This window comes from Pygocentrus nattereri, chromosome 3, assembly GCF_015220715.1.
Source record: "Pygocentrus nattereri isolate fPygNat1 chromosome 3, fPygNat1.pri, whole genome shotgun sequence".
NCBI classification, from domain to species: domain Eukaryota; kingdom Metazoa; phylum Chordata; class Actinopteri; order Characiformes; family Serrasalmidae; genus Pygocentrus; species Pygocentrus nattereri.
The window spans coordinates 37,901,523-37,920,311 of NC_051213.1; the positions used below are offsets into that span (position 1 = coordinate 37,901,523).

Genomic DNA, 18,789 nt, shown 5'->3' on the forward strand with positions numbered 1-18,789 from the left:
TGACATCATCGATGTCAGTTAGAATTTGAAGTTCTGACCATTCTGCCATTCATTCTTCATGGGAGGTTTTTAAATTTTAAACTTAATTTTATTAAAAACTACCAATCCGATTGACTCCAAAAATACATAGCACAAGTCACAGCGCCGAGACCTTCGAAACACAGTTTGAACAGAGTCTGTATGTTAAGCGGTTCGGGCTGTATTAAATCACAGAAAAGTGTGGAAGAAGAATAAGAAGAAGTATGAGAGATAACAATAGAGTGCTTTTTCAAGCACTCTAATAATTCAAATTAAAATGCACAAGATAAAAACAAATACAAAAGATTAAAAGTAAAAAGAAAAGAGTAAAAAATCCCTTTATCTTTTTAAATATCAAGCCCTGAGAGTAATCATAAAAGACAAAGTGAGGTATATTCTTGCTCAGATGGTAGTTTGTGAGACAAAAAAATAAAATAAAATAAAAAAATTCATATTTGGCTCTGTTATGTCAAGTTCTTGACAATTTGAAAATAAATATGACAACAGTTTTAAAAAAGCTTGGAATGAGAAGCTGCAGCCCCACTAGCCTTTTGTGGATAAAACTGGACATCATTGGGATATAGATTATTCATGACTGAAGGTCATGACCCTGAGCACTGCTTGTAGAAGACACTGAAGGGTGTTCCGTAGCGCTGCATCAGGTAGGTCTCCAGAGTGGGGAGAGGCATGGGCCGGACATCATAGCCCAGGACGGCCTTCTTCCGGTGTGGGTTCACTGGCACAATCTCCTCTGTGCTGTTGGGATCATTCCTCCCAATGGCTGCATACGATGGAAATGTGTCGGTAAGGCTCTTTGGAAGGTTGTGGCTGTAGTTGCGGCAGCAGTATGCTGACCACAGGTACTCAGGGATAGCCACTCTGCCCTGGTCCTTCAGCCATCTGTCTTTCTCATATGGGATGACCCCGGTCACTACGTATGCCTCCCCCAGGCAGTACGCCTGAAGGTTCTTGCTGACTCGATTTTCCAGAGAAGCCCAGGGGCCGTCATTGGAGCCGGCCCGCTGCGGGACCACGTTGGTGAGGGTGAAGGTGGCGTGGCGGTCATCAGGGTCAGTGTGGTGCTGGCTGGGGTTCAGATGACCACGGGTGTATGTGGAGTTGATGTAGTCTTCCTGAACAGCCTGGCTCTCCACTACGTTTTGGTCCACTTTCTCCGGCGGTATGGGGAATGGCACCATGTTACCATCAGCCTGGGATTTGGCCAGCTGGAGGAGAGAGACACAGGGGTTGCTTACTTAGTATAAGTATTTATAAAGTTCCTTCCAATGTTCAAAACTTTGAAATCACAATTTTTAAATGATAAAAAGCCTGCTTTGCATGTACATACAGTACTGTTGATCATCAGAGAGCACGTTTTAGTCAATTACCTGTCAAAACTGGTGTAAATTTTTCAGGAGCTATTTCTAATATAAGATAACCCACTTGCTTATGAAAGAGAAAATAAAAAAGAATCAGTGAAAAAACAGGAGTTGATTAAAAGAAAACAGACAAATATGGGACTCCTAACAACTGTGCAAGGCCTGGTAGGCCACCAAAACTGTCACCATCAGATAAACAGTACTTCAGTCTTTCGTCGTTGAGAAAGAGGAGAAAATCAAGCTCCACTCTTGCTTCAGATCTGAAAAAAAAAATACATTTCCATCCTACCACTGTGAGAGGATAACTCAACACTGACTGTGAAAGGATGTGCATCAAGAACCCAATACTGAGAAAAATGAAATCCATCCATCCATCCATTTTCTAAGCCGCTTCTCCGTCAGGGTCGCGGGAGAAAAATGAAATGAAAAAAAACAAAAACAAAAAAAAAAACAATGAAAAATGAAATGAAAAATGAAAAAACAAAAAAGGAGAAAATCTGCAATAGAAAACTGAAACTGGAATATAGAATGGAATATAGAATATCTGAAATGTGGAGAACAAATGATTTTGTCACTGGTATTTTGTGGATCATAAGAAGCAAAAAAAATGCAACCACCATCTAGCAGGCAACAAAGCGTCAGGCAACCGGTCATTTACATGAGAGTGGGCGATCTGTAGTGGCAATATAGCATCAAGTGACACGGAGGCAGGGTGACGAGTCAAGCTGAATTTTTTTTTCAACTTTACGCAAACAAACTATAATGCAGACCAATTAATGGGATTTAAGGTTAGCTTTTTGCTCCTACCAAAATTCCCAATAGCAGCAGGCAAAAAATGGGGAACTTATAACTCATAATCTTATAACCACAGTTCATATTTTGATCATGATCATGCTGGGCGACCAGCTAAACCAGCACCAGACCAGCATAAACAAGCATATACCAGTTTATTCCATGTGGGTCTGCACTGTTTTTCAGCAAGGGAGACAGAAGACATGATATTAGCAATTAGCAAAACCTCCTTATGTGAATGTATGGGAAGGCTAAACTTTGGAGGTATGGAAAAATATCCCTGCAGATTTCCTTACAAAATGGTAATACTTTATTTGAATAGTGCCCATAAGGTGCTTTGTATACAGTCAATTTACCTTTAACTTGCAATCAATTAAATAAAATTTTACTAATATGATCTTTGTATTGTGTCATATGTATAATGTATAGGAAGCACAGCTGGGCAACAATTATTATTGTAATAAACTGTATTAAAATATGTTACAATATACTCCTCTGAGTATATTGTGGACATTGTTAGTACGGAACTCATGTTTGATTAAAAAGAGACCATCATTAGTCTTATCAAATCAAATCAAATCAAATTTATTTGTATAGCGCTTTTTACAACGGATGTTGTCACAAAGCAGCTTTACAGAATTTCAGAAAAGACAAAGTTTTAACAGGACTGTAAGAATGCGCAAAAACCCCTCTATGTAATTGAATTTACTGCAGCAAAGTGTTTGTAGTGTTGAACAGAAATCACTGGATTCATAGTTTTTACAATGGTTCACAGTATTTATTTAATGTGGCAATACTTTTCTTTTTACAACTTATTTACTTTTCTCATATCATATCTCATCATTTCATATTCTGTTTGGGGAAAACCTCTTTAAGTATTGGGTTAATACATTTTTGCCAACTACCCTTGACTACAGCATCAAAAAGACATTCTGTTGTCTAGTTTAATATGAATATCAATGTATAATTTATTATTGAATAAACTAACAAAAATGACTGTGTGCTTCCAAACTTCTGAACGGTAATGCATTTCTGAATTTCTATTTCTTTTTCTTGTAACCTGATATGCAAAATTTGTCAACTCCATCAAGATGGTTGGTTGTACCCTATGGCACATTGTGTCTTTAGAGTGTCACTGATTTTCAGATGAAAGCTGATTTATATACAAAATGACAGAGCTTACATCACCCTATCAGTCAGGCCTAATGGTTATTATTATTTTAACCCGCCACTATTAATCTGATATCAGATCAACATTCATGTTCAAAAGCCTAAACATGAGAGAAAAGAAAGAAACCCTCCATGTAAGCACCAGCTGACTCATAAGCCAACTCAACGAACAGAATAAGCTTAGTACAGAGAGAGACGGAGGAGAACAAATGGCTCAAAGATGCATGTTAACACGGTGCAATTGTTCCATGTGGTAAACCACAGCTGAGTTCTGCTTCTTTTCTTAGCTTCGCTTCCTTTTTGAGCATTCGGTCTGAGCACATTTAATCTCATCGAAACCAATGACTACCATATAATTAGTATTATTGGACTTCTCACTACTGGGTGCAAATGATATTGGTATGGATGATTGTATTTGAATGTATTTATAAACCGAGTACAGGAAATAGACTAAAACTTTTTAATGCCAGTCCTGGCAATTACATTATAATTACGCTCATAATACTACATTGTGTTCAAATACTGATAAACCAGAATATTATGACCAAGTGCATAATATGCTGTTGGTCCTCTATATCCCACCAAAGCAATATTTCCTCCAACCTTCTGAGGAATGGACTCAAAAAGACCTTTGATAGATAGATAGATACTTTATTGATCCTGAAGGAAATTTAGCAAAATGAATATGGTACCTGGCTCCAAGCCATTAGCAGCAAATGCCTTAAGTCCTGTAAGCTCTGGGAAATTTGGATGCACCTTGAACTCTTCATCATGTTCCTCATATCACCACTGCTGACCGAAGCCCCTCACAAACCTTGTCGTTTCAGAGACTAGCCAGCTCCGAGCCAGCTGTCTGGACTTAAAACTTTGGCCTTTGTCAAAGACATTCAGGTGGGTCTTCATGCGGGCCCATTTCTCAGAGATATACTGAGTTTTTCATTTTGAGGAAAGGAGGGTTCTGTTGCCAGCAGAAAATTCTGATAGAATGCTTCCTCTCCTCCACAGCATAGCACTAACTTACAGTGATTATTTAGACAATCCACAGATACAGTATTTAATTTTTGTGAGCCAATCTGAACTAAACAATGTTACACTAACATGAAACGAGAGCCACGTTTCATGAGTGGTGAAGATTCTTTTACTTTCAGATATTCAGATTATTTTCTTCTTTCAAACCATTCCTTTGTTTGCAATCAAGACCATCGTCTACAACATTTTGTCTGAAATAGATTTCATTGATTTACTATGAGGCTCTCTAAAGATTACATGGTGGTCATCTGGAGATAAGCAGAACACTTTAAAAAATAATAAAAAGTCTCAAAAGAAGACACACTGATCTTTTGATCTTGGTATGATAAACAACAGATTTTTAACAAATACATCAAAATACCTAGAAAAAGAGTACATTTAGACATGTTTGCATTTGCATAGTTGTTGAAGGTACTTGGGACTGGTTTCTGCCCATATCACCTTTTTCACTGTTAATGAGTTTATGGCTGCAATATGAAGAGTGACTCAGACTACCTAACGTGATGGAAGAGATGTTCCAGAGACCAACTCTGGTGTGTTTCTCTGGAGAAAGCCAAGTTTCTGAGACCATGGAGGATGGACAGAGGAAACGTAAAGCAGCTAAGGACGACCTAAAGTTACAGGTAGGTTAATGTGGTCTGAGAAGAAAGGAAGGAGTGAAGTTCTTGAGGCCTTTGTGCTTTGTCTCACCTAACACACAAGATTGAACTCAAAAGCTGATTAACAGACTCATCTGGAGTCTGGTCGCTGGTTTAGGACTAGATGTTTAAACTTTAATTCACAAAGGTGCCAAGATGTCTGAGACCCGTCACAAATGCACATAAATTGCAATATTTTTTTGTTAAAATGCCATTTTGCCAAATTTTGCTTCTGGGATTCTATTCAATAGTGCTGACATAATGGTGGTCCAGAACAGACTAGGATGATTGAGCAAATGATCACATTATTAAACAAACATTCTACTTCTTGCACTTTTCATGCCAGAGTTGGGAATCACTGCAACTGACAGAGTTTTGGTCATCTCTCAGTGCAAAACAGAGCAGAATATCATACTGCTCATAAGTCGTTATTGCAGTATTGGTTTCTGGTCAATGCTGTGAGCTGTGACCACTCAGAACAGATTTTCCTGATGAGTGTTCTTTGATTGCTTCTATGAATCAGTGCATTCATGTGATCTAACAGACATATAAAAATCTGGTCACAATAACTGTAGCAATCAGTCTTTGACTCTCAAATCAATCAAACATTTTAGCCTAAGTAAAATTGTTGAGATGTAAACAAAGTAATTGTCTACTTTGTTTACATCTCAACTGGTTTAATGTGCCTCCCATAAAGTTATTACAAAAAATTAATGGATGAGACATTGCTCTATGATAGTTTAGAAAGAAGGTTTAAGCCTAAAATATATGTTTTAAAATCTATTCAAGGCACTTGCTGTGACAAGAATTTTTTTTCATATCATATCAAATAAGATGGATGTTTTAATGTTTACATCTCAATGACTGGATTATGCAGGGGTGGAATTCCCCTGTAATATTGCGAGGCATGTCCAGATTACAGTATGGAGAAACACTGTTTTATTGATAATTCCATATTTTGCAGTCCTAATGTTGAAAAAAGGCACCCCCTACAAGCACTCAAAGGCTTACAGTATAAGAATACAATGAATAAGTGATATCAGGATGGTTCACACAGAGGTCAGTGTACCTCCACTTCTAGATTCACATGCAGAGTTTGGCCCCCAAGCGACCCACTGACAAACATAAGAGGCAAAGGAGTTACTATCCATTATGGAGAGGATGGGCTTCCCCTTTTCAGTCTTGGTTCCTCTCAAGGTTTCTTTCTTACCACATCTCAGGGAGTTATGTCTGTTTCTGCGTTACTCAACTATCAGTGCTTTACAATACAGTCACAACATTTATTGCAGAAAGTGTTGCACAAAAACCTCAGACAAAAAATATTAACTAAGTGCCGTGTCCTGTGAGCAAATAACTGCACAATATGATTTCATTTTAACTCACAGAATGACAACACTCAGTTGGCGTGCAGACTGGCTTAGCTAACCCTTAAAATTCACAGACCTCAAGCAGGACCAATACTTTGCAAATTATTACACAAAAATATTACACAGAGCTCCTGAGATGAAACTGTCCTGAAGAATAGGTGCTTCAGTATTTTTATGTTAACCATTCACATGATGTACCTTTCAGGGCAGCACAGGAAAAAAAGGGGGATAAGCTTACCTGAGGCTCATACTTCCAGACCTCTTTAGGCCTCTTGCCCTGCGGTTGGGTGTAGATGTATGCTGAAAACCATGGCGTGCGCCGTTCACGGCTGTACAGTGTGGCAAAATGATACTGGTTCTCGTAACGCTGGCAGATTGGAGTGCCCTGAATACCTTTGGGTGGCCAGGCCTGGTAGAAGTAGTTCAAGCAGGGTGAGAAATCCCCAACATCCCCACCACAGGGGCTCAGCAGTGAGCTCAGGAGCAGCAGACCCCCCAAGGTAATGGAGTGTATTCTGGGAATGGCACCCAACATGCTTGAGAGGGAGTTATATCGCATGTATCATATATCCTGAAGAGGATGAAGGTGCTTAAAACCACTTTAGTTCAACAATGCCTAGAGAAAAAGAATGTAGAAGGTAAAGTAGCTACAAAAACTTGAGTAAAATGCATCACACCTAAAAAGCGCTTAAGATGAATTATACAGTAGGTTAGCTACAGCAGTAAAGCTTCTTAGTACATGCAGCATCTAGCAGCACAGGAAATTAAGCGTACATGTATGACACACTTTGGTCTACAATAAAACGGTTCATCTCGAAAGTGAGATACTCTCACTGGTGCAGACACCAACAGGGAAGAACGCAAACACAGAAAAAATACTGATTACATCTACAGAAGTTTATCGTTAAAAAAGTACGAACCCATCGAAATGCGAAACTGAGAGAATGTAGTTACCCACCTCTGCATTTAAACCTTCTCGCATGTCCTTCCTTCGTTAAGCCTCGACAGAACCTCACAGTCTCGACTCGTGACCCGCGCTAAAGCCGTGGGCTCAAGGTTAATGACGTGTGTGCAGTGTCCTCGTGGGAAACGTCGTATTTCCCGATTTGTTTTGCCACAAATCCCGCCTCCCGCGCGAGGATTGGCTAGTAGCACCACAGCATGTGCGCTACGATTGGTGAGTGTTAGTGCAGGGCTGGTTAGGAACTCAGACTCCGCCAATCGGAACGAATGGGCGGGTTTGTTTGAAAACGGGCGGGAATAGAAACAACGCTGACTGGAAACCAAACGTAAGCAGATTTCATATCCATTTTCGCTTTCCTATTGCACCGCATCTGCACAAACTCATTGCGAAACATGACGGGGAATCACGCCAAGAACACATCTGACGGTAGGTCATGTGCAAAACTAGCCATATGTCAGCAAACATGAGCTGTCCATCTCTTTCTCCATGGCTAGATGAAATAACGGCTGGAAATATAAAATATATCCAACTTATTTCTGCGCCCCATGAAGCTTTGAGTAACTTACAGACAGCATTTCCATCGCAGCATAAAGAGACTAGGCAAGGTTAAATGCTACGGAGACCAGCTGGTGACATCCTGTATAAATAAAAATAATGCTTTAGGATCTCGTTCTGACGCTTTACTAAGGCATGGCCCCGACTTAATTATCTCGTTCCCACGCCTTACTAAGTTGTGGCCATGCATTATTTTTATTTATACAGGATGTCACTTTCCAACATGACATTTTTTTTATTGGACACCAACAGAAACTAAAATATTTCTATGATTTTTTTTCTGCAGAGACGGCAACACTGAGAGCTTTATTAATCTGATGGTTGCCTGTTTGTCTGAAGAATCAAACCAACTCAAGCGATAACAGCAGCAGCCTTTTTAGAAAATACAGGAAACCACCATCTATAACCTGAAAGCTGTGGGTCCAATTTATTTCACTTACGACACAAAAACCAACAGAAATCTTAGATGGGACAACCTGGTTTAAAAAAAAAGAGTTGCTGCGTACAAAGAAACCAATATGTCCAACGCCCAAGGTTACAAGTTAACAGTGTCTAGACAGTGACTTGTATCTGCCCTTACTAAACTTTGAACAGGGCCCTAACTCCCAGGTTTGAATGAAAAGTTGAAAACATGACATGATATGAAATGCTGATTAAAAGCTGTATGTTTGCCATTTTGCAAAAGGATTAAACAGGCCTTACAGGCCTCTAGTGTTATGCCGATTCCAGACCAGCACATGACAGTAAACTATCACTATCTTGCCAGCTTTGGCACCTTATCGGTATAAATGATTATAAGGTGCCAAAATGATTAAGTAAGTGATTAAGTACACTTGCAAATTGCTGATAGATTTTTTTTATATTCTGGTAGATGATAATGATCATATTAAAATGATAAATTATAATTAGAAATCTCACCCTGTGGTGGCCTGTTCAGGTGTTTCCTACATTCCACCAGTGAGTGCTGGGTTAGGCTTTAGCAACCCCCCACACCCAGACACATAAGTGGCATCTGTGATTTATAGTACAACTTTGTCCAGATTAAAATCTGCATTTTACAGTTTGGTGTGCACAGAACGTTGAAATGCATTGATCATTACCCACTCATTATCATAAAAATAAAAAGTGCCAAAAAGGGTTCTTTTACATGATCCCATAGAATAATTACTTTACATACCCTAAAGGACCTCTCAGTGAATGGTCCTTTGGAAAAGCATGTTTGTTTTTGTAAATGAGATGTATGAGTGTGAAGAACATTTTTAAAGTGTCAAGAACCTCCACATAATTGTAAATGTTCTTGGAAAAACCCTTAAATTGTAAATAGAATTTTTCCAAGCAATTTTGCACGATTCCTTGTGGTCCATTCATCATGAAATTTACATACAATGTTAAGGGCAGCAGGTATGTTTAAATTATTGTAAAAAAAAAAACAAAACACAAAAAACAGAAATTGCAATATACTGTATGTTAAAAAGTATGTAGACACCCCTCCTAATTATTGACTTCAGATGTTTTAGCCTCACCCACTGATAACAGACCTGTAAAATCAAAAACATAGCCTTGAACTCTGTACACACAAAGATTAACAGTACAATGGGGTCAATTGAAGAACTCAGTGATGTTAAACATGACACCATCATAGGATGCCACCCTTGCCACAAATCAGTTAATTAATTTTCTGCCTTGTTAGATCTGCCCTGGTCAACTGTAAGTGCTACTTCTATGAAATGGAAGCCTGTAGAAACAGCAACAGCTCAGCCACAAAGCAGTAGACCATGCAAATTTACAGAGTGGGGCCACCCAGGGCTGAAGCACATAAAAATGTGTTGCCTCACTCAAAGTGCCTCTGAAAGAAACAACAAGCACAAGAACTGTGCATTGGGAGCTTCATTAAATGGGTTTCAATGGTCGAGCAGCTGTGCAATGCCAAGTACTTGCTAGAGTAGCATAAAGCACACTGCCACTACACTCTGGAGCAGTGGAAATGTGTTCTCTGGAGTGATATATCGCTCTTCACTATCTGGCAGTCTGATTGACAAACCTGGGTTTGGCAGATGGCAGGAGAACACTACTTACTAGATTCCATAGAGCCAACAGTAAAAGTTTGGTAGAGGAGGGATAAAGGTCAGGGGCTGTTTCTTATGGGTTTGGGCCTGACCCCACAAATGCAACTCCATTTTAATTCTGATGGTTTTGGAAAGGGACATTTAACAAGCTCATGTAAGTGTTATGGTCAGGTGTCCACATACTCTTGGCCATTTAGTGTATGTTCCAACAGCAACAATATAATATTTAAGAAAGAAAATATTTGATAGTGTTAGCACTACACCATGGAGCTAATGAACATGTTTGAATGGAAATGCACCAAATGCATCAAGAACCTTTTAAGAACCCTTTAAGTAGGTAAAATGTTTGTTCCTCTTGGTTTGATTAACTCAGAAACAGCTGCGAAGTTTCGGTGTCTTTTGTGTGAAGGCATATATTTTCCCTCTTCTAGTCAGCAAAATAATAAAAAAAGTTTTTCCTCTTGCAAAATGAGAAGAAGTGTTGAGGGAGTAGGGGGACTCTCCCTTTCTCTCTCTCTCTCTCTCTCTCTCTCTCTCTCTCTAACACATACCCACACACACACAAATAATATTCCCCTGTGTCAAACCTCTCCACTGTTATGAAACAGCAATTGTGGGGTTTGGAGTTTGAGTTGCCTTCTCAAAGTTCTACAAAAAAAGATACAGAAGGGCAGAGGGCGTTCAAAGAGTAGAACAGACAGACTGAGACAGTAGGTAAGCTACACAGTCTTTTCAATTTTGACATATTAAACACAAACCATTTCTGTATATGTGGAACTGTCTGTTGTATTAGTTTCTGTGGAGAGGAAGGAATGTGGTGTTTTCTTTTCCTAGAGGCATTTAAAGAATGTGTTCAAGTCCTGCTCCACTGCTAGTGCTTATGTGACTGGTGTTTTACATCCACGATACAGGCTGTTTTGTCCCGAGTTAAGGAGCAATGAATTATGTGTGGAAAGGAATGAAGCATGTTTTATTAGTCTGGACCCCACAAAGGGCTGTGTTTGTATAAAGGTCAGTTCTGAACTAATTAGTAATACTTTACTAGAGTGGACATCATGTGCAGACTTTGATATTTTGCGAGTGTAGTGCAGCATAGTAAAATCCCTGTACTTCTGAGTAGATCTCATATGGAAAAGAAATACATGGGCATACATATTTATATATAAATATATGAGGTACATTTCAAATATGTTAAACTGTTCAAATGTATGTATGTGTGTATGCATGTATGTATGTATACACTTTCAAATGTATTTGGTAAATGCACTTTACACATTTCTTTCTGTATGGGAAAGCATATAGCGTGAGAAGGGGCCCTGAGCAGATGAATGCTTACACATGCACCCTCGCCAAGAACATCTACCCCTCCCCCTTCTTGCTGGCTGCTTCATTGTTAACAGTTTCTGGGCAAGGTTCAGTATAATGACTGGCTGTGTGCAAGTTTGTGTGTTAACCTTTTATATTCCTGTTAGGTATGTGCACAGGTACACAGGTTTAACTGATTGTTTTAACTAATCGAAGTGCCAGTATTCAAATGCTAAAATCACAATTTGGGTAATTGTTACTTTTCAGAAGACGGAAAATACAGGTTATCAATTCAGGGATTTAAAATTTTTTAACTGGACTGAGAAGCACGATCTTTTCTGAGTAAGTATATTATATAAAGACAACTTTAACATAAATGTCACGATGGGCTCCTCCCACTCTTCAATGTGCTTTCTGTTTTGGTCTAGTTTTCTTTGTTTTGAGTCCTTCCCTGCCCGACCCCCTTGTTTTCTGACTCCGCCCCTGATTTGTTTCACCTGTTATTCACCTGTGTCTTGTGATTTTTACATTCTTGTTAAAACTTTGTCTTTTCTGGAATTCTGTGAAGCTGCTTTGTGACAACATCAGTTGTAAAAAGCACTATACAAATAAATTTGATTTGATTTGATCCCTTGTATCCCTTGTGCTACTTAAGCCCCGTGTTTGCCCATGGTTTTGGCTGGTCTTTGATCTGTTGGATGTTTTGTTTGTACTGTTTGAAGTTTGACGTGTTTGTATTGTTTGGAATTCTGTGTTTATTTTGTCATGTCTGTCCCTTCTGCTCTCCATGTTGGCTCTCTAACCCTGGACCGTCTCGCCCCTGATTTTGGATTTTCCCAGAATAAACCTTGATGTTTTCCGCACATGCAGTGCAAATATGTTAATTTTATCCCATTTAATGGCTGAGTCAGGTTTCTTTCAGCAATCCCTCATCTCCAGCTGTCATCAATGGCAGTCTGAGATAATGCTATGTTATCAAATTGTTGTTGGTAATAATAGTATTTAGCCTGGCATTATTCTTTTACATAGGAGCCAGCTAGCTGTGCTTCTCTTTCCTCTAGCAGTGCATGCGGTGCCACCTCTGACGGTCAGCTGCTTCAGACAACACCTTGGTCTCAGGGCCTGGTTTCTTTTAAAAATGTATTCTAAATGCTAAAGTAGATTAAACAAAAAAGTCATTTTTGCCAGGAACATGCAAAGAACCATAAAGCAGTGACATTACACAGCAATGTCTAACATACAGATCTGTTTTTCAAACCAGTGCGATGATAATACTTCTTGTATTTTCACCATGTTAGCTAGCTGTGTTAGCAACACACTAGCAGGGTTAGCTCTGCATTATATGGGACTTATATGTCTGCTATAGTTTGAATATGAACGTTTTGAGCTTGTAACAGGCATGTAGATAACATTCTTTAATTTGTATGTCTTTATTCAAAGGTTTGAATTTGAAATCTGTCTTTTATTATTGTAGCATTAGTTTGATAGTTGATTAGCTTTCTGCTACCTGTTCAGCTTACTAGTGAGGGCAGAACTAAGTCTGTTAGGAGCAAACAGTGATGTTCTCCAAATGGAAAGCATTTAGAGAGTGGAAAGTGGTGGAGCGATGATAAGGTGGACGCACAAGCTGAGAGAAGCGAGATTTATTAGGGACAAATCCAGAGTAAGGGTCAAAACGGTCCAGGGTCAGAGAGACAACACAGATAGATGGAGGGGCAGACATAACAAAAAAGCAAAACACCGCAATGCAAAACAAAAGCACATGGACAGGACTAGAAGGTAAACACAGGCACATGGACAGGACTGGGAGGAGCCAATTGTGACAGAGAGAGGCTCCCACGGACATTTTAGTGTTCAATTCATGGCAGCAACTGGATCCCAGAGCTCAAAACTGGACCCTTAATCGTTCTTCAAAGCTAAATGTTATCAGGGTTGGGATAACTACTAAAAAATTAGTAGCCAACTACTTTGTAGCTACTTTCCCAAATTTTATAGCTAGCTGCAATTTGGCTACTTCTTAGCTACTTTTTGAAAAGTAGTGCACTATTTTTTAGCTACTTTCAAAGCGTGATCGTCAGAATGTTTGTGCATCTCCACCTGACACACTGAACAAGCCCAACGGATAGTGTAAACAAGATGCTGTATTTAATCATGTGCCAGAAAGAAACATACAGTTGAAAAGAATCCTTTGTTAAACCTCGGAAACACTTAAAATTCTCATCAGTGACCCTGGCTCTGTTTGGGGTGAGAATCAGGCCTGCGCAGGTGAATAATCTTTCCGCTTCAGCATAGCTAATGCGGCTCCACTGCAGAACTAGAATTTTAGATAAAATAACATAATCCTCCTTTGCTGTAAAAGCATTATAACACACAGTTCTAACATAGTTTTTTCACAATAAATGGTTTTAAACACTGGAGTTGATGTATAACTGCTAATTCACTAACCTTTAATGCCGACGTGCAAACTGCAGGTCACAAAGCAATGCAGATAACTAAATAGCAAAGAGAGAAATTTAAGATGAACATAGATTTTTGGATAATTTGGAGATGAATGGACTTATTTGAATTTATAAGCACGTACCTGGTTTCCTGATACATTGAATCTGCAACAATTTACGAAGCTGAAGTCGCTTCTCGTTCTCCTACTTCTCATTTGAGATTTCCTGTTCCACGTTAAATAGTGCAGCAGTACAATCTGGTGCCTCAGGCACCATTTAAGGTTGAACTGGACAATTCGAAAAAGAAGCTGGAGAATGAGAAGCGACTTCAGCCTCTTAAAAAGTCGAACACAGAGAGAGAAAAGTTTACTGAGATGTGAGAAAAGCGGCTATAGCTGAGTGAAAGGTTAAAGCAGATGAAAGTAAGTGTTCATTTTCATTTTAGCCTGTAGTAGTGCATCAGCACATACTGAGACATATTTACAGCCAAGATAGTAAAATGGACATAAAATGTTGTGGCTCCCCATGTGGTTTCATTTTGGTTGAAAGGACAAAATGGCTCTTCTTAACATTTCGGTTGCAACGACTGAGCTAAGCCTGCTAGTAAGAGATGATCAGCGTGGACTGTCTGCAGCTCACACAGTTGCCGCTAGCCCAGTTAACGACCGTGTTCTATGGTTCACATTTTGCACAGTTCTCCTGAAGCCTGTAGCAAAATTGTAGTAAAAATTATCACTATAGCTACACAAAAATTTGTAGGCACTACCGTTATTAGCTACATTTCATAAGACTGTAGCAGCTACAGCTATTAGCTACAAAAAATTGTAAAAAAAGTGGCGAGCTACTTAGCTACTCCCCCCACTCCTGAGTGTTATATATCAACATGTTTCTTTGTAGTCACCTGCAGCCCCATCATACCATTAATATGCAAGTGACTTTTGCTATGTAACAACAAAAGATTAATACTGTGTTTTTTGTTTTTTCATTTCAGGGGAAGTCATGGGTGGCCTGAAATATCTATGTTATGTTCTCTTGGGTCCCATGATCTTCTTTACCTTTTGTCTGCATGCAACTATGGCTGGAAAGGTTCTTGTCTTCCCCGTAGATGGCAGCCACTGGATCAACATGCATGTCATGATCGAGGGGCTCCATGCCAGAGGTCATGAGGTCACTGTGGTGCGGACCTCCACCAGCTGGTATATTAAAGAGTCATCACCACACTATAAATCCATCACTGTGACTCTTCCTGAGGCTGTCTTCATTGAGGATCCAGACTTTTTTGTGTCTTTCCTAAGTAAAATGCTGGAGATAAACCGGCAAGGAGGGTCTCCTCTAGCATTCATGAAGTTCCTCTGGGAGATGTTTACCACGTTAGCAAAAATCCACCAGCAGGCAAGTCAGCTGGTGGTGGAGATGTTTGAAAACAAAGCGCTTATGGAAGAGCTCCGAGCCACACACTATGATGTTGCTCTGATTGACCCTGGTATTCCTGCAGGGGTTCTTGTGGCTCACAAACTAGAATTACCAATTGTGTTCAACGTACGATGGATAACTAGTGGGGAGGGGCACTTTGTTGTTGCTCCTTCACCTGTTTCATATGTTCCTACGTCAGGCTGTGCTGTCTCAAACCAGATGACATTTGGTGAAAGGGTCAAAAATGCCCTCCGCTATATTATCAATGTGTGCTCTGACCACTTCATCGTAACTCCACCCTACAATGCGCTGATGGCGCGGTACTTTGGGCCTGATGCCAATTTCTACCACCTCCTTCAGGGCGTTGACCTCTGGCTGATGAGGGTAGATTTCGTTTTTGAGTTCCCTCGCCCGACCATGCCCAACATCATCTACATTGGTGGGTTTCAGTGCAAACCTGCAAAGCCAATACCAGCAGAGTTGCAGGAGTTTGTGGATGGGTCAGGAGAGCATGGACTCATTGTTATGTCATTAGGCACACTGGTGAAAGGTCTTCCCATTGACATTACGTCTGAGATCGCTGCTGCTTTTGCTCAACTGCCTCAGAGGGTAATCTGGAGGCATCTGGGGGAGCAACCCAGTAACCTGGGCAACAACACCCTGCTTGTTAAATGGCTGCCACAGAATGACTTGCTTGGTCACCCCAAAACTCGGCTGTTTGTCACCCATGGTGGGACTAATGGTGTCTATGAGTCCATCTATCATGGTGTTCCAGTAGTGGGTGTTCCATTATTGTTTGACCAATTTGAGAACATGTTACGTCTTAAGGTGCGAGGGGCAGCTAAAATTGTTGATGTTGCTACACTGGACAGCCAGGTGTTTCTCACAGCAATACAAGAAGTCTTACATCAGCCTTCATACAGAGACAACATGCAACGGCTGTCTAGATTGCACAAAGATAGGCCTATGCATCCTTTGGAAAGTGCCCTCTACTGGATAGAGTTTGTAATGCGGCATAAAGGAGCTGCACACTTACGCACCGAGTCCTATAAAATGCCTTGGTACTCGTACCACTCCCTAGATGTGGTGGGGCTTCTACTGGCTGTGTTGTTGACATTAGTGGGTGTTGTAGTATTAATTGTTCGTTTCTTGTCTCTCCGATTATGCAGAAGACAGAAACCTAAACTAGAATGATGAGAGTCTGTGGCAGAACAAAGGTTACATAAATAAAATTGATTTGTCAGTGGGTCAAAATTACTTTGAGTCAGGACCAATACAGAAAGTGCTAAAGGACTATAACAGGTCAACGAATGTATATTTGTCATATGGGCAAATCATGTCACAGAATTGAAATATTGGATTAAATAATAATAATGAATGTTAATGAATTATGCCAGAACTTAATTTCGTTAATGTTTTGCACTAATAAGTTAATTTTGCATGTCATATTGATGTTTATAAATGGTCTTATTTACTCAGCAATGTTAAGAGCCCCTAATGGAGAGTTTTCAGCCCTGTGAGAGAGCTACAAGTCATGTCAATGTTATTGTTGATTATTATTCTGTTACTGCAACTAAAGGGTGAGTCAAAAGTCACAGGACACCGTTTTATTTTATTTTATTTTTTATGCTGTCACAAGCCTCCAAGATGCGGTGCTGAAGGTGATGTTTGTCGCAGATTTTCTCAGCAACAATTTGTTTGAGATGACCCCAGAGATAAAAGTCGATAATAAAATATTTAATTAAATTAAACGGTGTCCTGTGACTTTTGACTCGCCCTGTATATTGTCAAAATTGTACTATGGTCTTAAGAACTTGCATAGCAATTTCTTGATTTTAGAAAAATGTAGTTTGTTGTTCTCTGGGAGTTTCTTTGCTTGTTACCTTCAGTTTCTATCAAGTTTTTCATGGCACAAACATGAACAAGGACAGAGTAACTAAGCGTTTAATGATCTATTATCAAGTATGTCTGTTCAGGACAGGGTGTGCTACTTGTAGCTTATCTTTTGAGAATGTCTAGGAGTTGAACAAGCACAGAGAAACTATAGTTATATGAACATATGGGTGCTGTGTCAAAATCACTCAGTTATTAAATGTAGAAAAAAATATTTACATTTAAACATATGCACATACTGTTGGCTGGTCTGTGCATTGTGGCACTGTAGTGTTCTTGCCCTGGGGAAGCTGCTATGTCTTCCCTCCTAAATACACAGTTGTAATAAGCATTGGAATTTCAGTCGGTGTTTTACAGACAATGCGATTAGATCTTTTTGTTAAAGAGAGTGGTTTTCCCTGTAAACAGATGCCATGGTGATCTCATTCATGTTTCAACCTTTTCTCCTTTATAAGTTTTCTCCTTTATAACATAGGGCTGGGGTGCTCAATTCTGGTCTTGAAGATCTAACACTGGAGAGTTTAGATCCAACACCTTTGGCTCTAATGTTCTGACATCCCTGACCTGGATCAGGTGTGTTAGATCAAGGTTGAAGATAAACTTCAGGACCAGGATTGGGCACCGCAGATGACTTAGGTGCAGCATGCCAAACATATGCTCTTATTTGTCCAGTAAGAGTTTGGTGAAAAGGCCTGGCACAGAGAAGGAGAAAGCATCCTCCTCAAGGAGATCTAAGAGGGGACTCCAGGGAGAAATAGAGACTCAGTATCTTCCTGTACTAAACAGCACGTCAGATTAGTGTGGCAGAAAACCACGGACAGATCATTGTCTTGTGAAGCATTGGGCACAGGACTATATGGAGCCACTCACACTCCAGAAACTACACATAATAAATAAATACTGATAAAAATGACCTGAAAAGTGAAATTAAACAAAATTTTGTGTTTGTGGTGTTTTAGTGTAATAATGGACACACACCTTTTTTTATATGAAAATTAATAAATTTAGCTTCATTAATGTACAATATCCTGTTGTGTCATTGATGCTGTTTCTACTGCTTATTTTCTATTTTCCATACTTTATATGTCTTTGCTTATTGTTTCATTTCTGTAACTTCCTTGACCATTATGCAGTTCTGGCATTGTGGCAAATAAAATATGAATAAAAGATCCTTAACACAACTTAGAAAATCAATAGAATTCAGAAAAATCAGTTGAATAAAAAAGATCTTTTCAGTTTAGAATTTAAAGGGGGATGTTCAAACTTTTGCATATGACTGGAAAAATAAAAAATGATCACAAAAATCACAATTGACATTTCTCATTCAGACAGTTCTTATCTAATTATCCCATAATACAAAAATATATGCTTTTACCATTATCTTTTTGTGACACAAATAAGCATTTGACCTCTATGACCATTCTAGTATTTAGGTCTAAATAAAAATGTAAGGAGTAAATGATGTGTAACGTACTAATGTCCCAAAATTGTATTTACGTATAGGAACAAAGTACAAGCCTACAAGTATGTCCTTCTTTTAATGTGTGGTTGATTGTCATTCCTGTGAGATCATCATCTCATATACTTACTTCACTGCTTGAGTGAAAATACCTCATTTGGATCACATGATCTCTAAGGCACTGTTTAGTGTCATTAGCTTTGACGGACACATCAGGTCAATACAGTTCACTTAAACCAGAGGTCACCAATCTTCTCAACAAAAGGCTGGTGTGGCTGCAGGTTTTCATTCAAAGGCAAGCAG

General features: G+C 39.4%; 2 protein-coding genes across 2 annotated transcripts; one reads left to right on the plus strand and one right to left on the minus strand.

Moving 5' to 3' along the window:
- Positions 1 to 259: 259 nt before the first annotated feature.
- On the minus strand, positions 260 to 7,478 carry LOC108429160 (endonuclease domain-containing 1 protein-like). The gene is made up of 3 exons (XM_017700708.2): positions 7,352 to 7,478; positions 6,632 to 7,009; positions 260 to 1,244 (listed from the first exon to the last, which is right to left on the minus strand). The coding sequence occupies exons 2-3, from the start codon at positions 6,950 to 6,952 to the stop codon at positions 621 to 623; spliced, it is 945 nt and encodes a 314-aa protein (XP_017556197.1). The 5' UTR covers positions 6,953 to 7,009; positions 7,352 to 7,478; the 3' UTR covers positions 260 to 620.
- A 3,105-nt stretch (positions 7,479 to 10,583) lies between these two features.
- LOC108429187 (UDP-glucuronosyltransferase 2A2-like) lies at positions 10,584 to 18,280 on the plus strand. Its single transcript, XM_037536705.1, has 2 exons — positions 10,584 to 10,692; positions 14,713 to 18,280. Exon 2 carries the CDS (start codon positions 14,721 to 14,723, stop codon positions 16,326 to 16,328), a length of 1,608 nt encoding a protein of 535 aa, XP_037392602.1. The 5' UTR covers positions 10,584 to 10,692; positions 14,713 to 14,720; the 3' UTR covers positions 16,329 to 18,280.
- The last annotated feature ends 509 nt before the right edge of the window (positions 18,281 to 18,789 follow it).